This window comes from Branchiostoma floridae, chromosome 13, assembly GCF_000003815.2.
Source record: "Branchiostoma floridae strain S238N-H82 chromosome 13, Bfl_VNyyK, whole genome shotgun sequence".
NCBI lineage: Eukaryota > Metazoa > Chordata > Leptocardii > Amphioxiformes > Branchiostomatidae > Branchiostoma > Branchiostoma floridae.
Window position 1 is genome coordinate 4,356,316 of NC_049991.1, and position 21,453 is coordinate 4,377,768.

Sequence of the window (21,453 nt, forward strand, 5' to 3'; positions counted from 1 at the left end):
TCTATGTAATGTACGGGTAATCTGTCCTGTAGTATTGTAGTAGGTCTTCCTGTTGCGAGGCCACCGGGGCACGCCGAAATAGGACAATATATTAGAAAGCAGGAAAATATAAGAGATTAAGTAGGACAGTATATTAGGAAGCAGGACAATATAGGAGAAAACATGGACATTTAGGTAAACTTAGGAGTATATATGAGAAAGCAATAAAATTCCAACAGGGGATTCTTCTTCCTTTTCGTAAAAACCTTTAATAGAGAGCCTCTAAGGTCTCTGTGTTCTCTTCCGAGACTATGACCTCTCCTCGGGACGTACAATGAAACCGTATGCACTAATGTTATTTACAGTTCACGCTTCAGACCCAAACATTGCATCAGGAAGAGCTGCGTTTCAGTCTAGTGTTAACTCCATGGGATTCCCCGGTCTAGCTATCGACGGAAACAGAAGTCCCAAAACTCCAAGCAGTTTTTGTACAAAAACATACGACGAAGACGACCCATATTGGTATGTTGATTTGGGATATTCGGTCACTGTCGACCACGTCACCATCGTCAACCGTCAAGACTCTTTGATTGTGAAGATTACGCCCTTCGACCTCCACGTTGGGGACAGCACTGACGTGACTAAGAACCCGATGTGCGGCGGCCATCACCACTTTCCTCGTGATGAGACCGAGCATGTTGTCCACTGCCGCGGGATGAGGGGCAGGTACGTGGGCATCAGACTCCCGGGGAAGAGTAGAATCCTATCGCTGTGCGAAGTGGAGGTTTATGCAGGTGGGTAAGGCAGATTTAGACAAACATTGTAATGATGAAAGCAATCATTTGGACAACTTGACCGTTGGATCTGTTCCAAGTTTTTTCCTCACTATTATATCACAGTCTTCTTAACTGAAGACCTGAATGCTCATCTAGAGCTGTAGTTTTAAATCCTTTGAACTGATCATAGTTGTACTCAAGCATGTTTTTCAGTACCTCTGTGTGTTGTTATTTACCTCCTGTTTTATTTTCCTACAGCTACAAATGTAGCTTGGGGAAAACCAACTGTCCAGTCAAAGGTCGCATATAACGGGGTTGCCTCCCGAGCGACTGACGGTTGTAGGGACCCGGACTGGGGTAGCTTGTGCTGCACGTCCACTCCGGCGCAGTCGAACCCTTGGTTGCGAGTAGACCTTGGTACCGAAGTCAGTGTCCGGTGGGTGGTCATCATCAACCGCCAGGACAGGACAGGACAGCGACTTGACCTCTTCGAGCTATATATTGGAAACGAAGAACGCGTAGACCGTAACCGACGCTGCGGCAGTGTTATTTACATCCCAGATGATAAGAATAAGATTGCCACCGACTGTAACGGGCTAAGAGGGCGATATGTGGGGATCCGTCTGCCTGGCAACAGCCGTACCTTGTCAATCTGTGAAGTTGAAGTTTATGAAGGTATGTTTACAAAAATTTCTTTTCATCTTGTATGTTTTCTTCAATCGTTATGACCCTTTAAATGTCAAATGAAAGAGAGAGAGAGAGAGGAAGGAGACAGACAGACAGACATTAACATTCTAATTTTTCAGGTACGGTGACCAGAAAGAGGACCTCTGAAGTGCGTGGTACCGAGGGCCAGAGTTGTGGAGAACATCAGGTAAGTGTGTACAGTAGTGCGGCAGTTACTACATGTAGATAAAGCAGATTCCCATCTGACTAGGCAAGGCTGTGAAGAACATCAGGATAGTGTGTACAGTAGTGCGGCAGTAACTACATGTAGATAAAGCAGATTCACATCTGACTAGGCAAGGCTGTGAAGAACATCAGGTAAGTGTGTACAGTAGTGCGGCAGTAACTACATGTAGATAAAGAAGAATCACATCTCACTTGTACTAAGCTTGCTGTTTGGGGCCTGCTAGTAATGTTCAATTTATTGTTTGTTTATTTGCTTGTTTTCGATAATGCTGGTAAGCTCTGTTCTTTACAAGTTGTTAAGCCTTTCCTATTGAATTTAATTCCATACCTGTGCATTGCCATTTCAAAACAATCCCTTGCAATCCAATGTTTAACATGCACATATAAACGTATTGCTATGTCCGACAGGCAGGAGACACCTGGTTATCTGATGAAGGTAAAGAGAACTGCATCTGTGAGATGAATCAAACAGTGTGCTACGAGGTGATATGTGGAGAGGAGGGAAAAGACAAGCCATTCCAGGGAAAAGACGGACTGTGGACCTGTCCGGAGCCGGCCGCTGAGGAAGAGGAATCCGGTAAACAAAGTTTAGCTACCGATCTGAAAACTATTGGAAATAGGCAATAGATGACTACATGTCAGATGCCTACAAAATTCAAACTTCCGTCACTAACCACCATAGCTGTAGTTAAGCACAGACAATAGAGTAAGTAGAAAAAACGAGGTCTATTAGGATAATAGTAGTTCATAGTTCCTAGAGTGTCAAAGTTGAAGTTTATAAAGGTAGGTTTGTAAACATTTCTTTTCAGTTTTTCTGCTTTCTGCAATCAGTGTGGCCATTACTAATGTTACTTGAAAGAAAGAGAGGAAGAAACAAACAGACAGACAGACATCAAAATTCTAATGTTTCAGGTACGATGACCAGAAAGAGGACCTCTGAAGTGCGTGGTACCGAGGGCCAGGATTGTGGAGAACATCAGGTAAGTGTGTACAGTAGTGCGGCAGTAACTACATGTAGATAAATCCGATTCACTTCACACTAGTACTAAGCTTGCTTTTTGGGGCCTGCTAGTAATGTTCAATTTATTGTTTGTTTATTTGCTTGGTTTTGATAATGCCTGTAAGCTCTGTTCTCTACAAGTTGTTAAGCCTTTCCTATTGAATTTAATTCCATACCTGTGCATTGCCATTTCCAAACAATCCCTTGCAATCCAGTATTTAACGTGCACATATAAACGTATTGCTATGTCCAACAGGCAGGAGACACCTGGTTATCTGATGACGGTGAAAAGAACTGCATCTGTGAGATGAATCAAACAGTGTGCTACGAGGTGATATGTGGAGAGGTGGGAAAAGACAAGCCATTCCTGGGAAAAGACGGACTGTGGACCTGTCCGGAGCCGGCCGCTGAGGAAGAGGAATCCGGTAAACAAAGTTTAGCTACCCATATCAAAACAATAGGAAAATGTTTTAAAATTGTTATGATACCTGGTCGAAATATCAAGTACAATCATATTTTTTTCTTGATAGATGTGAAAGTGTGAGTTTATGTTTAAAACAAAAATGCATGCTTACATTTTCGTCCTATTACTGTTCATCGTTGAGAGAGTGTATGAGGTATAATTCCGCGAGGTTATATCACTTACACATCAGGGAAATGTAGTATCGCGTGAAGAGCTACCACAGGAAAGTTGGAGCAAAAAGGAGTGGATATGTTTTATTTAAAGCAATGTTAACTCTGTTGGATCTGGTTGTCACCAATTGATGTTTTATTTTGCAGACTAAATTCCAAGCTGAGAAGAGCCAGCGCTGTTCATTGCTTGAAGCGCTCAGCAACTGATGGAACTTTCCAATGAGAGTCAACCTGGTGTACCTTACGAGGGTAGTTTAATTAGGATTTCGCCTGCCCCCTCCAGGTTATTATAGAAGACCTAAATTTCAAACGTACAGATATCCATAAATGTCATATACTTATTCTTATTTTGGAACTTCCGAAAATTTCAATCAGGGTCCCCAATATACGAGGTGTGTAAAAAAAGGTTTTTAAAGACTAATTTCATTGTGACCAGCAGAAATTAAACACTTATTACCTAATGGTATACAACAAGTTTCGTTAATTTATATATCAACTACGTCAAATAATACCCGGACTTTATAGATCAGGCGAAATAGTTATTGAATTGAAAAGCTTTATATCTATCATCTACTCTTTACCAATAACTCTATAGTCTCTATTCCTTGCACATAGTTTTAGAATATAGACGCCATTTGCAACGACTAGTTTTCTGTGGCCTACGTCAAATCTAAGTTGCCTCAACATATACTTGCCTTCTTTCCTCCCTCCTTTATCAAGTATCGTAATTGTGATCTTTTTTGATCTTCTAAACTAGAGGCTGTTTATTTGGTGCATTCAGTGTATCTGACACTCCATTTTAAATTTCTTGCACACTTCTATACCCTTCTTTATTAAGTATCATAATGGTCATCTTTTCTGATCTTCTAAACTAGAGGCTGTTCATTTGGTGCCTTCTGTGTATTTCATACTCCATTTTCTTGCACACTACTGTACCCTCCTTTATCAAGTATCATAATGGGAATCTTGTCTGGTCTTCTAAACTAGAGGCTGTTCATTTGGTGCCTTCTGTGTATTTCATACTCCATTTTCTTGCACAGTACTGTACCCTCCTTTATCAAGTATCATAATGGGAATCTTGTCTGGTCTTCTAAACTAGAGGCTGTTCATTTGGTGCCTTCAGTGTATCTTATACTCCATTTTCTTGCACACTACTGTACTGCAGGGCTGTGGTGATACATTACTTAAAATGTATGTTTTAAAACATATCTTCTAAATTAGTTAGCTGTGTCGACAGCAGTGAACTTGAAAGTGACGTTTTTGTTAACAAAATGAAACGTTTGTTTAGATTCGTAAATGTAACTGTTTGAGGTCTAAGAGTAGTGACATCATCTAGAATATTAAAGTACAGGTCCTTTGAGTTCAACAGTGCAATGATAGAGAAAACACAACCCTTTGTTAAGATACCATTAAATGTAGTTTTTACTACTTACATTACTGGTATCTAGGATTTCTGGTATCAATCTCAATACTGAAAACTAGCAAAAAAAGGTATTTACTGAAATGTAGACCTTGGTGGAGTCGTTCTAACTATCTCAAATTCCATCATTGAAGAGATGTCTCGCCTGCATCAAACAACATAAAGCTAGCATCTTATTTGTAAACGATACTGAATTGGCTACAATGACATTTTAAAGCCCTAAAGATGAGCACTTTCTAACTTGTCTAACATTGCACAATGCACTCCCATACGACAAGACAAACAAGACACCTTTTTCACACGGCGGCCATGATAGATCGAAAACCAGGTCAACGAGGCAAACAGGCAGAACTTACTTCTAAAATCAGTTCCGATTTAGTTTTCTCCCAAACCGTCACACAAGTTTCACAACATAGTATCATAACAAGTGTTTTGAAAAGAAAGATGTAGCAATTTAAAGAAGCATAACTGTTCCTTAACGGGTGCACAATAAACGATAATAATGCAAAATATTTCAAAGGCATGTAGCCATTCTCTTATTGGTTGATTTCCTGATTGCCATGCTTGTTTTCCACATTGGCCTCGGTTTCGATCTATCATGGCCACCGCGGGAGAAAAGTGTATTTTGAAGTCTGATGAAAGGATAGAGAGAGGTCATGACCTGTTGTCGGGACCAAAAACCAAAAAAAAAATTATGGTGGGTTGAGGGAGAAAATGGTCCTAATGCAAACTGTACAATAGTTGTACATTGTAGGAAGTGGAGCTGTGATAATTAGATAGGGGAAATAACTATGATAAGATGTGTAAATAAAAAAGATGCAGACAAAATTTTTTTCTCTTAAATCTACATTACATCACCATGATGTTACCACTACTAAAAACTTATGTTCAAATATGAATTGTCAGAAGATGTAATGATAAAAATTCAAGTCATTCGATCAGTTACAGTCTATACGGAAAACCTTTGATTTAAAAGTCATTCGACCCCAGTCTTCACTTTCTGCATAGTACATGCTTTAACAAGGTTGCAGCATTCATTTTTGTTATTCCTGACAATAAACTTTTTGTTTAGATAATCGTGTGGTCAATAGCTGCACTGCCAAACGTTTTGGAAACATACGTACAAATTCGCACATTTTTTATAACAAGGACGACATGCTTTGAGGTATGAAAAAATTCAGTTTTTCTTTTAATGGTGTTAAAGGCAGAAAGTGAATATACCTTCTGATTTTAGAACATGTGACATATCTTGTAGGACATTATCAGTCAAGAACATATTACCATTTTAGAAGTTACTAACTAAGATCTCCTTAGAACATTTTGATTTCACTTCCTATAGTTTTCATCTAGTGTTAGCAGGGCCTATTTTACATTAGATATTATTGACCATTCTTGCAGTATATCTAGATTTCTAATTAATTAGCGAGTATAGTTTTTAATCTTATGCAATATAACCATCTAAATGCATAGCGTGAACAACTACCACTTGAATCTGAATGTGAAGATGGATTCATATCAACGCAAATTGTTATCATCGTGTGTATGGTCTATACGTTTCGATGCGTTCTAAAAAATATCCTTAGAACAAGCGAATACGCAGACATGAAGCAAGAATATTGTGAGCAACATGCAAAATCGACACTATCTGGACAGAATTATTTACTGATTTTCTATATTAGCCTATCATATATATTCTTATTCAATATGGTGGCAATAAATTGCAGTTTGTGGACCAAATACTTGTCGTTGTGGTGTTTTATTCTTACGTTGGTAATTTGGTTATTTATTATGATATGACCTAAATGATCTGGTGTTTCTTACAAAGTCAAAGACAGTTTATAATCCGTAACCCTTATCGAGAACAATATCAACAAACAGACCAACCTTTGTTCAGCTTTGAAGATTTTTAGTTAGAAATATCTTTTCTGAACTTAGTAAGAAAGAAATTACAGTAAAAGCAACCTGGAACACAGTCAGGGCACACATAAGCCAGCCCTTCGGCACGAACTGTAACATATCACCGAGGAAATTTTGCCTCCCCCCCCCCGCCCCCTCACCAGAATATCCAGGCACAGTACAGTACCAAAGACTCCCGATCTGGAACCATGGCAAATTACCCTACATGTATGCGGTACCATTATAAGATCACCATTAGAGATAACTCGCGAATTAGCTCAAGTGAAATATAACAATATCTTTAGAAACATGAAATATCATGAAACAGTGTGTGTGCGTGTGTGCGTTTGTGTGTGTGTGTGTTTGTGTGTGTGTCTATGTGTTGGTGTGTGTGTCTGTGTGCGTGTGCGTGTGCATGTTTGTTTGTGTGTGTGTGTGTGTGTGTTCGTGTTTGTGTGGCCTAATGATGCCTTTAAGTTTGAAGACCAAATAATAGTTCTTCCGGTGTTGTCATTTAAATATGACCTTCGGCATTAATGACAATAATAAGTTACCTCTGTCTGTGTGTGTTTGTGTGTTTGTGTTTGTGTGTGTGTGTGTGTGTCTGTGTCTGTGTGTTGGTGTGTGTGTCTGTGTGCATGTTGGTGTGCGTGTGTGTGTGTATGTGTGTGTGTGTGTACGTGCGTGTGTGCGTGTGTGTTTGTGTGGTCTAATGATGCCCTTAAGACCAAACAATAGTTCTTCCGGTGTTGTCATTTAAATATGACCTTCGCCATTAATGACAATATGTAGTTATCTCTGTTTGTGTGTGTTTGTGTGTGTGTCTGTGTGATTGTGTATGTGTGTGTTTGTGTGATTGTGTGTGTGTGCGATTGTGTATGTGTGTGTGTGTGTGTGTGTGTGTGTGATTGTGTATATGTGTGTGTGTATGTGTGCGTGTGTGTCTGTATGTGTGTGTGATCGTGTGTTTGTGTGTATATGTGTGTGTGATTGTGTGTGTATGTATGTGTGTATATTTGTGTGTGTGTGTGTGAGTGTGTGTGTGTGTGATTGTGTCTTTGTGTATATATGTGTGTGTGATTGTGTATGTGTGTGCGTGCGTGCTTGTTTGTGTGTGTGAAAAGTATAACTTGAGGATTCGTGGGTGTATTTCTGATTACTGGTACGTTGGTACGGGATGGCAAAGGAAGAAAGGATTATTCCCCCCCCCCCAAAAAAAAACACAGACACACACACACAGACACACATACACACACACACACACACAAACAAACACACATACACACACCCTTGAAGAAATGACAAGGCGTTTGCCATTAATGACCAAGAGTTTGTTAACACGTCATTTTATAATCGTCATGTTAAGTTCCATACTGATTATTGTGACTATAACGGCATGGAATATTTCTCCAAAGGAAGGGGTGTGGGATTATTTATATTAAAGAGAGAGGCCATTATTGTATCGTGTCTTAATGACTTGTAAAACCGGGCACAGTAAATAGGGAGAAACAGCGCGGGGCGAACGTATAGTGGCATGACTTACAGGGTCATGGATCTTTTCGAAAACATGACCTAACATAATCATAAAGGAAATTTTAAGTCCGGACCTGAACCCATCATCGCATATTATGTGCATTTTTTAGGGGGAGGGGGGTGGTGCATATAAAATTGCATGTTAGCATGAATTGAAGTGCAATATGAAAAATACATGAAAATGATAAACAGCCAGTGTATACACGAACTGTTTTTTTGTCGTTTTCCAGTGCAAATTTCACTGTCTATGGAAAGGTTTTAGATGGTTTAGAACATAAAATGGGAATATAAGTGACCGATTGGTTTTGCAAGTCCGGACTTGGCTCCGGACATTGAGTTTTTTTTTTTTTTTTTTTACTTGGACCTAAACATTTTTAGGTCCAATTCCCAGTTCGGGCTTTAGGTACGCACGTCTACGTACAAAGCTCAATTAAGACCAGAGGAAAATGCAAGGTATACCATTTTCGAACTTGACTTTCCTTTCCACAACCGCTACAAACCTACCAGATATCATTAAAATCCATCCACAACTTTTTAGTTATATGCTGTTGACCTATATACAGACCAAAAAGTCCTGGCTAAACCGTCTCCATAACCTTTTGCCGTTCTGGCGAAGGGCGAATAATGCATTTACAGTGCAACAGACAAAAACCTGTCCCGCAGCGCCATCTATCTGGTTCATAGATAAGTGCACAATATCTCCAAGTATTGCAAATTTTAGTAAAATGCAAGCCAAGTTTTATGCCAGACTGTCTACAGGCAGGTGGCTTACCACAGCACATTAATCATACTCTTGTCACAACAACTTGCAGGGCAAGTTTTATCTTTGATGTATCACATGTAAATTTGTTGATATTTTACGTTGATGTCCCTGATATTTGAATACCCCATTCTGTGCCCGGAGTTATTGTTTTCAGCTTGTCTGTTCGCAACGTGTTCGTGTGTGTGTGTGTGTGTGTGTATGTGGGGTATGTGGGGATATAACGTTATCTGTGTGTGTACGTGTACGTGTGTGTGTGTGTGTGTGTTTGTGCTACGTTGTGTACACCTTACCGATACCTAGTATGACAATTCCACTGAACAAATGTCAGATTGAGATCCATTCCTCAGGTACATGACAGCAAATATTTGGGGAAGGTAGTTAGACTGGATAATGCCCTACCTGTGTCAGGGTGAAACCTAGCCTCAGGGAAAAGAAGGGAGTAACAAGAAGGTCACAAGTCATGCGCAGCACTGGCGTCTCTTTTCGTCGATGTTTTCATATTTAGTATACGTGTCTTTTATAACTGCACTCAATGAGTGTTCTTGTAGCCTATAATGGGTCTCGATGCAAGTTCACCTGTGGAATTTACCTGCAGCCTCGTAGATTCATCTCTGCACTTCTCAGGTCAGTAACATTGACTTTATCTTATTCACAGAGATGATATCAAAGGATTTGTTCACTTTTACATTATCATTTTTTATACCAGGAGTGTACACTCAGGTCGAAGGTTGACATGCTTTTTAGGCAGTCATAGAATTACACTTAAAAAACAATAACAATACAGTAATGACACATTTCTATAACAGCAAAGACTATGAAATTGTATTACTAAGGAAGTTCACTATAGGTCAATTGGCACAGAAATGATCATTGTATTTCTAGTGTACTCCCACCCGGACTCATGGAATGGGTTAAAACGTCTGGGCTTTCGGGAGGGGGCTTATTGTGTATTATCCGCTGTTCTATGAGTATGTATATGTAAGTTTGATATGTATTCCCGGTTTCTAAAAATCCCATAAAAAGATAAATGCAGGGCCCCACTGTAAAGCGGTGTGGTTACACTGAGTTGGGTTGGTCTGGCTAAAGAACACAGAATAAAAAAAAAAGAAAAGAAATAAGACGATCGATTTCCGGAAGGCTTAATATAGAATGACTACCCCAACTTGAGTAGAAAGGTTTACATTATAACACACGCTAGGCTAGACATTGGTATCCTGCACCAGATCAGGACAGAAAAATGGATCTTTTTTTTAAATCAGAGTGAACTTCTGAACTCGCGACTGTAGTAGAGAAAGCCATTCAAAACCCAACCGCTTGCCTGGAGGCTAGGTGGTGACGGTTACAGGTATGGAGTGTGGCATAGATGTGGTCAGGACATTCCTGGGTGTTTAGCGTACATAGGTCTATCTTGCTGAAACCATCATCATGTTACTTTGTACAGTATAGTTTGGTGAATTTCAGACCTGACCACGTGGTGACCTGTAGGTTCAGAACAAGTACAGGGTTAGCTTCTGAGTGAGGGACGAACATTTCGGGTTAATTGTCATGTCATGCCAAGTGCTAAGAACAGTGGCGCTAAAACCACTGTAAACGCATCTAAAATTGCGGGGATTTAATTTCGCGGTAGCGCGAAAAGGGCTATTTGCGTCAGTTTCAAGTTCGCGGTAGCACCACGTACGCAATGTAGTCTCTTACTGTCATAGAAACAGTGTTCGCGGTGGTTTTAAGTTTGCGGTAAATTAGCAACGCGAAAACCGCGAACATAAAACCATCACCAAAATTTCTGCATTTACAGTATTAGCCAATTATGACGGATTCGGCCAAGCGCACGCGCAGTTTGAGTAGTGGTAAGCCTAAGGGCGGTTCATGACCTTGTCGGGCGAAGAATAGAGGTATACATAACGCCTGAGACAGGCCAATGAGCAAGAGTCAAAGCAGAGACTGCTGTTGCACCGACCAAATGTCAGATTAAGATCCGTTCGCGACTTCTCCAGGTACATGACAACAAATATTTGGGAATGGTAGTTAAACTGGATAATGCCCTACCTGGGTCAGGTTGAAACCTAGCCTCAGGGAAAAGAAGGGAGTAACAAGAAGGTCACCAGTCATGCGCAGCACTGGCGTCTCTTTTTGTCGATATTTTGTTTATATTAGTATACGTGTCTTTTATAACTGCACTCAATGAGTGTTCGTGTAGCCTCTAATGGGTCTCGATGCAAGTTTCTCTGTAGAAGTTACCTGCAGCCTCGTAGATTCATCTCTGCACCACTCAGGTCAGTAACACTGGTTATATCTCATTCACAGAGATGAGATCAAAGGTTATGTTCACTTTTACTTTATCATTTTTATACCAGGAGTGTACACTCAGGTCTAAGCTTGACATGCTTTTTAGGCAGTCATGGACTTACACTTAAAAAACAATAACAATACAGTAATGACACATTTCTATAACAGCATAAACTATGAAATTGTATTACTAAGGAAGTTCAGTATAGGTCAATTGGCACAGAAATGTTTATATTTATAGTGTACTCACACCCGGACTCATGGAATGGGTTAGAAACGTCTGGGCTTTTCGGGAGGGGGCTTACTGTGCATTATGTGCTCTTCTATGAGTATGTATATGTAAGTTTGATGTGTATTCCCGGTTTCTAACAATCCCCTAAAAAATAATAAATCGAGGGCCCCACTGTCAAACGGTGTGGTTACACTGAGTTGGGTTGTTCTAGCTAAAGAACATAGAATCAAAAAAAAATAAAGAAATAATAAGGTCGATTCCCGGAAGGCTAAAGATAGAATGACTACCCCCCACTTGAGTAGAAAGGTTTACATTAGAGCACATGCTAGGCTAGCCATTGGTATCCCACACCAGATCAGGACAGAAAAATAGATTTTTTTTTAAATCAGAGTGAACTTCTAAACTCGCTACTGTACTAGAGACAGACATTCAAAACCCAACCGCTTGCCTGGAGGCTAGGTGGTGACGTCTGTTACAGACATTGAGTGCGTCATAGTTGTGGTCAGGACATTCCTGGGTGTTTAGCGTACATAGGTCTAAACCTATCTTACCGTAGCCATCATGTTCCTTAGTATGGCATAGTTTGGTGAATTTCAGACCTGACCACGAGCACGTGGTAACCTGTAGGTTCAGAACAAGTCCAAAGTCAGCTTCAGGGACGAACCTTTCGGGTTAATTATCATGTCATGCCAAGAGCTAAGAGTTGTGGCGCTGGAACTACTGTACATGCAGTTAAGTTTGCGGGGATTTAATTTCGCGGTAGCGGGAAAAGGACTGTTCGCGGTGGTTTTAAGTTCGCGGTAGCACTATGTACTGTAGTCTCTTACTGTCATGGAAACAATGATCGCGGTGGTTTTTAAGTTTGAGGTAAATTAGCAACGTGAAAACCGCGAACATAAAACCATCACCAAAATTTCTGCATTTACAGTATTAGCCAATTATGACGGATTCGGTCAAGCGCACATGTGACAGAATTTTAAATAGAGTAACTCATTAAGAGTTAAACAGAATTCTTTTGCAACAAATCTAACTGTGCAATGCAATACAAATTGTAAAAGTTGCTAATGTATCGAAGAAAAAAAGAGAAAATTATACACTAGTATAGATATACATATAGATTTCAAGCAGAAATACATTACACATTCAGTCTCACAGGACTTAAACATTATATTGTTTTAACTGCCCATGGACTGAAATGTATCTTTACGTCGACTTCACACCTACTTTCTATGACTCTGAATAGATTCATCAGGTCTTTTTTGTTAAACAACCTTTTTCAATTCTTTGGTAAACGTTTCGACGACCATCAGTAAAAAGAATACAAATACTTGTACTATCATATAACACCACTAGTAGCACTGCTACACTGCTGTGTCTGGTCTAGTTTCTGTATTGACACAGACATGTAGTCAGTGCACGAGTAGCCTTTTCTAAAATCAGCTGGTTCTGATTTGAAGATGGAAGCTGCTGAAATGCGACGGATGGTAACACAACTGAGCACTATATGCATAGAATGAAGCATTTTAGAGTACAATCTCTGGGTTGCCTTTTGGTACAATCAAATGTAACAAGCTCTCTCTTGAAACACGAAGTCTGATGAAACTCAGGACATTTAAATGTCAATTGACTTACTTAATTTGCTTAGTAATACCATCTCATAGTTAATGTTGTTATGGAAATGTGTCATTACTGTATTGTTATTGTTTTTAAAATGTAAGTCCAGGACTTCCCAAGTGTACACTCCTCATTAAACAAATAAAATGAAAATGAAATAATAATTTGAAGAAAAACTTTCGAAGATAGTAAATGTTGATGACTTACAATAACGATGTCAACAGACATTTCCCTGAATGAAATAGGGGAGCAATCAAAAAGTCATAGTTTCATACTGGTCTAACAGAGGTTTGCCTTGAACTCACAGATGTTGGGCAAAGTCTTCAATCACCATCTTTGGCAATGGTAAGTCTTGCATACAGTTAATGACATTCAACAATCTATGATAAGATGGAGAAAGTCACATGGCAGCAGTCTCTGTAATGGTTTTCTTTGTTATCAGGTCGAGACGACATCAGATGACAACAGTTTACACCATAGATGATCGAGGTCTGTTTCCAGAATCAAGAGCCTGCCAAGACATGCACAGTGGGCCACTCTACGTGAGACCGTCAATAATGTTTGGAGGTATGTTTCTGAAGACCCAAGCATCAATAACAAATTATTCTCTACAAATCACCCTGACTCCAGGAAGAATAGTGACATATCAGTCACTTATGAAGATCTGTATCACACTAACCAAACAAACCAAATCAAACCAATAACCACTTCTAAAACGTTCTGAAATAAAATGATTAACATTGCTAAGTCCTTCACACTCACGGGGATACCCTAACATCGGCTCCCGGTCCATCCGCCTTGCCGTAGTGTGAGAGCCCGAATGTACCAATCTCCTAGTCCTGGGGTAGATGTCACATTACTGGGGTAGGTGTCCACACTCTGTAACCTCGAATGCGGGGTGGAGTTTGGGTAGTCGCTAAATGATGGACCTTGCCCCTCACCCAAGAGGTTAAAAAGGGTTGGAGTAGGGTCAACTACCCTACTTGTAAAAGAGCAACCAGTTACAGAAGCACCGATGATAAAAACCCGAGATAAATTCGTCATGGGAAAGGAAGGGCCTCCAGACAGGAGGCCTATGACGCAGGACAGTGAAAGCCGAAAGGAAGCTGTCAGGCCGACTCCCCTTCTGACACCCAAGACAACCTTAAAAATAGGTACCTGGAATGTTAGAACAATGTATGAAACAGGGAGGACAGCACAGGGGTTGAGTGAAACAAGATGGCTACAGGCGGGACAGGTTAGGCTAGCTACAGGAGAGACATTACTGTACGCTGGACACACAGAAGATGGAGATCCCCACACAGAGGGAGTCGCCTTGATGCTGTCACGGGAAGCACAGAGGGCACTCATTGGCTGGAAACCTGTCAGCTTACGTATCATTACTGCCAAGTTTGCCACCAAGAAAAGCAACATCAACATGATTGTCATACAGTGCTATGCGCCTACTAATGATGAAGGGGATGAAAAGAAGGATGACTTCTACCAGCGCCTTCAAGCTGTGTTGGACAAGAGCAGAAACAAGGACATCACTTTACTTATGGGGGACCTCAATGCCAAGGTAGGAGCAGATAACACAGGTCACGAGGGAGCTAATGGGAAAGGAAGGACTAGGAAAGATGATTGACAATGGGGAAAGCTTTACAGACCTGTGTTCGCTCAACCAACTGGTCATAGGAGGTAGCATCTTCATGCACAAGAGAATCCACAAGGCCACATGGAGATCACCTGACCATGTCACAGAGAACCAAATCGACGACATGTGCATTAACCGGAAGTTCCGACTACTGTGGAGTGATGTAAGGGTGATGAGGAGAGCGGATGTGTCATCAGACCACCACCTGCTGGTGAAGTCAGCACGACTGAGGCTGAAGAAATACTCCACAAACACCAACCCCCGCAAAAGATTCAACGTACAGGGATAAGGGCATCCAGACATCATTCAAGATAAACCTATCTAACAGATTTCAACCGCTGCAGGAACTCTTCAAAGAGGACTATACAGAAATTGAGAACCAGTGGCAACAGGCCAAGAAGGGGTGGTTGGACACATGTGAGGAGGTCTTGGGTAAGAAGAAACCACAGCACAAGGAGTGGATCTCTTACAACACTCTGCAGAAGTTGGAAGTGAGGAAACAAAAGAAGGCTGCACTGAATACAAGGCGGGCAAGATAAGAGAAGGCAAAAGCACAGGAAACATACACAGCTGCTAACAATGAAGTTAAAAAGAGTATCAAAAAGGACGAAAGGGACCACTTTGAGGACCTAGCTAGACAGGCAGAAGAAGCAGCTGGGAAGGGAAACCTGAGAGACCTCTACATGACAACAAGGAAACTGGCAGGTAAATTCCAACAAGCAGACAAGCCTGTGAAGGACAAAGAGGGGAACCCACTCACAACAACAGAAGAACAACTGAGAAGATGGGCAGAACACTTTAATGCGTTGTTAAACAGACCAGCCCCAGAAGCACCGCCAGACATCCCACCGGCAGACTCAGAGCTACCCATCAACACAGGACAAAACCAGTGGTCAGTCAGATCCTCAAGAGAAAGTGGTCCTGGATAGGACACACCTTCTGGAAGCCACCATCCATCATCACACACCAGGCTTTGACCTGGAACCCACAGGGCAAAAGGAAGAGGGGAAGGCCCAAGAACAGTTGGAGAAGGGATACGGAGGAGGAGACGAAGAGTATTTAGAACAACTGGCAGGACCTGAGGAAGAAGGCCCAGAGGCGGGTACAGTCGAGGGCTATCATCGGTGGCCTATGCTCCGACCGGGGCGAAGGGCCCAAGTCTTTCACGTGATAAAACAATACGGTCCCAGTAATGAAACTTGTTCTGAGCACAAAGACTATTATGATTATTATTTTCTGTAATGGTTTTCAGTCCTTGATGTTTTGCACATAACCTTACAAGAGGAACGGTTCCAACAAAGTTCTTAACTCATTCATTCATTTATTGTTTATTTTATCATTGTTTCCAACGCTTTGCTGCTCAGGGTAGGTTAGATATACGTGGGATTTTTAACTGGAATAATGCGCGGCTTTGCCTTTGATCCTGGGATCATAATTGAGATTGTCCCTTTTCTGACGAGAGTTGTGTTTTCTGTAACGTCACTACTGCATCAGAGTTTCGAGGATTTTTTTCGTCACAGAGACCAAAGAAGTAGAAAGTAAAGCTTCAGATGAAAGTTTAACGTTTAATTAAGTGGCATCAATAAAATCGTGTTGTCGCCTAGTCTGTGAGCATGCGAAAGATTGCCTAAAGGATGAAATTCCAAAGTTATGACTGTGATATTGACAGTATCATGATATGAATATTTGGTTGGTGGCTTTGTCAAAACTAACGATTCACTGTCTGAATCCTCCTGACTGGTTTGTTTTCACCATTGTCATACAAACAAAATCATAAAAAGTGTGATATTGGTTTAAATTCAGTACTAGACAGAGGTATTCCAGGTCATTCAAGGGTCATTTCGCTTGACAGACTACTAATGTTGCTAGCGCCAAGCTCAGCAGAGATGACCTGGCGATAGAAAATCGTTGAACTGATTGCAATCTATAATTGTACTTAATGAACTATAAACGCACCATCCTCTCCGTGACATTAAGAACAAAAGGAGCATCTGGACAATAGATCAGTTTATGTACGGCGTCACCAGAGAAAAGTACGTGACTACTATTAATTATAAGGGGCGTGAGCGTAAATACGTACATACAACGAAATCTCTGAGCTCGCAGGTTACCACCAAAAGTACAGATATTGATGATGTTTATTAATTACGATGCAAATTTCAAGGACGGTTGCCTCTCCCTATCTGCCCGAAATACACAAATAACACAACGCGTTAACGGGAAAGTCATGGTTTCGAAGTGGTCTAACAAAAGCCAATTGAACTCACTACATCGGTTTGTGTTTACCACTTTCATACACACAGAATAATAATAGTAATTGATATTTATTCAAATTCAGTACTAGAAAAAGGTATTCCAGAACTTTCCAAGGTCTTTTAAATTATAAATTCCTGATCTTAGCACCGAAGTCGTAAATAGCTTAACAGAGATGACCCGGCTATAGAAAAGTGATGAACTGTAACTTCATCAGTAATTAGACGTAATTGAGTATGAATCGCGCCATCCTGTCTGTGATCTTAAGGAGAACAAAAGAAACAAAGGTACAAAGAATGTTTACGACGCTAGTAGTGAAATGTACATGTATAAGGGGCTACGGGTCTACCAAATGCCTATTCTGAGTTCGCAGATGATCAGTAGCGTTTTTCACCACAGTTTATCGACAATGGTCTTCAGTTTTGTCAAAGACAAACAAACAATCAAACAAAGACAATTCTAGAACGTTCTGCACAGGTGTGTCTGGCGGTATCATGTGATCAGTTCCTCCGGCTAGCGTCAAATCTTAACTGCTATCACCCTTGATTGTGCACAGGTCAATGCTTTGGAATGCTTCTGACTTACCGGTAGCTACATTGGTGGATGCACCGACGGCGCACCTAAAGATACATTTGCATCAGAAAGACAGTTTTTGTCGGAGCCAATCAGAAGAAAGATACGTCTTTAGGGCTGCGGTTTCTCCGCCCACTTTGATCGTAATTCTTCTCATCTGTCATAAACAGGGGACGCTACCGGCCGTGTGCAGGCAGTTGTGGTGAAGAGAGGAGAAGGCACACCTGTTAGAACATCGAGTCCTTCCGATCATCGATCAGGCATCCAGAGAAATCAAGACAACCTTCTTCTGATTAAGGTGTGAACATTTTACTCCTCCTAATGTTTTTACCTAGACATGTAGTGCACTTTATTACCAAATTGTTACCAAACAATAGGGCCAGTTATGGGCGTGTTGTTTACCAGTGTTGTGTTCGATCTATTCCGAATTGTAAAAGAGCAGCTAATGGTGCGACTACGGACCATAATACCGGCACCCTGGCGACAAATTTGATTCAGATTTTATTAATATAATGCTTTGTATATTCCTAATGAATTGGACGCTCTTTTATTGAGCTTTTGTCTGTCTCACCGGGGCTACGACAATGCCAATCGTAGTAGAGGTGGCGTCAACCGCAACGCACATTGAATATTGAATATGTTTTTTGGATTTAACATAGGGAATTCGGACTAGACCACGTACGTCAATCGAAAAAGTAGCACCATGCCGCACATCTTAGCTACTATTTCTTGCTACGCGTATGTCGCACAACGTTTAGGTGATTTCGTCCGCCTCCTCTTAAGCTAAGGGCACAACCCGTGCAATTTGTCCGTACGTTTTTTTTTGGGGGGGGGGAGGCCACGTCCGCAACGTATTTTGAAAACGCCCAGGCTGTACAGGGCAGACGCCCGTACTGGCACTCACGGGAGGGTGGGGGTGCTTTGGGTTTTTGGAAAGTGAATTCGCAGCCCGATGGCACACAAAGTTTTGCCTGCACGTAAAGTTCTACCTCGTGTGTGCGTGCTCCAAAATCCGTCGGAATCCCTACGAGTTTGTACGGAGGCGGTGCTTTCCACTTACGGATCCCAAAAGATTGCCCACGTCTTGACACGTAGACAGCACGTATTTGCACGGACGGCGGGTTGCGCCTTTAGCTATAGAGCGGGTTGACGGGCGAGGAAAGATGCTGGGTTCTGTCAGTCGCATGTGCCGGCAATACGTCGTGCACGTGGCCGTCACCACCCTCAATTGTGCCGGTGCCCGTCGTAGATTTAGGCCTGGTCGGACTCTGAAGCCACAATTTGTCCCGGCGGTAGGAGTTAACCATAAATTAACCAACGGAAGAACTCCTATTACCGAAAGCAACTACCGGGTGCCACAAAATTACCCCGGCGGTGAAAGCTTCTTCTCCCCCGAAGAGAGCCATACAAAAAAGGGCCAGGCGAAAACAAGATAGGCTGGTTGCCAGCCAAGACTGAACAATTAAAGCACCCCGCACCCTTTTTGCTCGACATGTCATATCATAAGGGCACACAATGACATGTCAATAACCTCGAAAGTTAGCTTCCACACAACGAGGAGTGTTCAAAGGCCAGTCACTAAGTCTTCAAAACTGTCTCGTACAAAGATAGACATCAGGATAGATGCGAAATAACTCTTGGAGCTGCGAAAGTTTGAGGCAGTGAGTACGTACTGTCCGCTTGCACCCTTACCCTAGCGTTTTTTTTTTTCACATACGGGGGACAATTTATCTCGAACGTTTCAGTAGGTGGAATTGATATCGTTAGCATCGAAGATAGGAGAGTACAAGATATGTAGTGTCAGCCATTCCAACTTTGGTCGGTAAATAAGAGAATCAGTACGTACAATTAATTGTGCAAAGTATGTATGAGATGGGATAAGATATGAAAACACATGACGACATCCTGCCTACCATAGATTGGCCAGGCTCTCTTCGGGGTAGAAGAAACTTTCCACCGCCGCAGTAATCTTTGGCACTCGGTAGGAGTTATACGCGGTAGGGGTTACATAGACCAACCGCGGGACCCCTACCACCTAAAACTTTAACTGCCGGGTGCCAAAGATCACCCCGGCGGCGGAAAGCTTCTCCTATCCCGAAGAGAGCCCGACCAAAACAGGGCCCAGCGAAAACACGATAGACTGGATACCAGCCAAGACTCAACAAAACATCCCGCAGCCTTTTTTGCTTGACATACAGATGTCATATCCCAAGGGCCTGCAATGTCAATAACCTCGAAAGTTGGCTTCCACACAATGAGGAGTGTTCAAAAGCCAGTCAATAAGTCTTCAACTCGTACAGTTATACGGTTGTTGGAGTTAAATTGACCAACCACGGGACCCCTACCAACTAAAGCTGTAACTACCGGGTGCCAAAGATTACCTCGGCGGCGGAAAGCTTCTCCTGCCCCGAGGAGAGTCCGGCAAAAATAGGGCCCTGCGAACTCAAAATGGACGGGATGCCAGTCAGGTCTGAACAAAGCACCCGTGCCTACTTTTCGGCTGACTAACTGCCAACATATAGAGACGTGAACTCGAAAATCAGCTTGAACACAATGAAGAGAGCATCAAGGGTCAGCGATCAAAGCTTAGCCACACTGCCTCGTACAAAGCCACACCAAACCGCCTTAAGGTTGAATGGGTGATGGCGTTAAGAATTCACATTAAATGGGCGTTTTGTACCAATACCCGTCCTGTGAAGTTGTACATTTTAGAAATCAAAGAATACTTCAGTACCTTCATATTTGACCCGAACTTACAAATTCATATTAACCACTTGACTTGAGCAGACGGTTATGTAACTTTCAAAGGGAAGATCTAGTTATTTAGAATTAGTATTCCCTAAGATATGCACACTTTAGAAATTCAAGAACCTACGAATTAAGTGATCAAAAGACAGGTTTCCCATGAGTAGCATTGAATAAAAATATGCTACCCACGACTAACGGAAAACGCGTTAACTAACGGCATACAGACCCGCATATATGTTCAAGATTGCATCTGATGCTCGTTGTGCCGCAAGGCGTATATGCGAAGATGTAAAGATAGGGCAAACCGAGACAAAGTATATAGTGTTTTTCCCCATTCATTCCATTCTGTATATTGTTGTTGGCTACTACGAGCCAAAAGGGGATTTTCCCGTTTAGGATTCTTTACAATTCTGAAAGGTAGAATTTACCAAAAGCTTTTGGATGGCCGGTTTGGATCAATAAGAGTTTGAATGATACTCTTATTAACGTCATTGTTTCCATGACAACAGGGACGACCTTGTAGACCGGCCTGTTGGACTGGTGACGAGAGCGCCCCATCATGGCGTCCACGAGCGCCACCATGCGGAGGATGTTTGTCCTGCTGCTCCTGATCTATATTGTAGATTTTCGGGCTGAGGTAAGGAACGATACATTTTGTGATACCGTATCAATTCATTACGTCGTAATGAGTAGATCAAAGACAAAGTCAGTGAATAGTTTCATCAGGTTGGTGTGTCCCTGAATATGTGCTTTGTTTACACCGACGTTTCGGTGACAGTCTCTCACCTTCCTTCACTAGCTAGTTCACATTACACTGACGCTGTATATGTATATGTATATGTATATGTATATGTTTATGTATATGTGAATGCACATAAATGTAAACACTTGAAGTTTGTAAGCAGCGACACCTGTAGTTGCTGTGAAGCAATATTGCCATGAGGAAGGTGACAAGCGGCCACCGAGACGTCGGTGGAAATAATTGATTAAAAGCAAAATTTCCTCTTGCAAATAGATCTGATTTGCTTGTGTTGGAAATAACAGTTAACGTTTCTTTGACACTAAAATACACAATTTTAATTTTTGAATTTTATCTGCAACAAGCTTAGACCATAGTATCATTCAGTGAACATAAGCGTTAGCACCAAATACATGCAGTCACCCATCTGATGTTATCGATCATAAACCATCGAAAACCAAAT

The 21,453-nt window shown here is 41.5% G+C and overlaps 3 protein-coding genes across 3 annotated transcripts in view; all 3 read left to right on the plus strand.

Moving 5' to 3' along the window:
- Positions 1-406: 406 nt before the first annotated feature.
- LOC118429365 (pentraxin fusion protein-like) lies at positions 407-2,098 on the plus strand. Its single transcript, XM_035839844.1, has 3 exons — positions 407-773; positions 1,014-1,430; positions 2,076-2,098. Exons 1-3 carry the CDS (start codon positions 407-409, stop codon positions 2,096-2,098), a joined length of 807 nt encoding a protein of 268 aa, XP_035695737.1.
- Positions 2,099-2,119: 21 nt separating this feature from the next.
- Positions 2,120-4,384, plus strand: LOC118429595. The gene is made up of 4 exons (XM_035840141.1): positions 2,120-2,244; positions 2,580-2,647; positions 2,924-3,092; positions 3,448-4,384. The coding sequence occupies exons 1-4, from the start codon at positions 2,127-2,129 to the stop codon at positions 3,450-3,452; spliced, it is 360 nt and encodes a 119-aa protein (XP_035696034.1). The 5' UTR covers positions 2,120-2,126; the 3' UTR covers positions 3,453-4,384.
- A 9,093-nt stretch (positions 4,385-13,477) lies between these two features.
- Positions 13,478-21,453, plus strand: part of LOC118429366 (collectin-10-like) — a 13,899-nt gene continuing 5,923 nt past the window's right edge. The window contains exons 1-3 of the mRNA XM_035839846.1: positions 13,478-13,611; positions 17,674-17,801; positions 20,761-20,888. Of these exons, the coding sequence (XP_035695739.1) occupies positions 20,811-20,888 (78 nt within the window). The 5' untranslated portion in view covers positions 13,478-13,611; positions 17,674-17,801; positions 20,761-20,810. The remainder of the gene's footprint in view (positions 13,612-17,673; positions 17,802-20,760; positions 20,889-21,453) is intronic.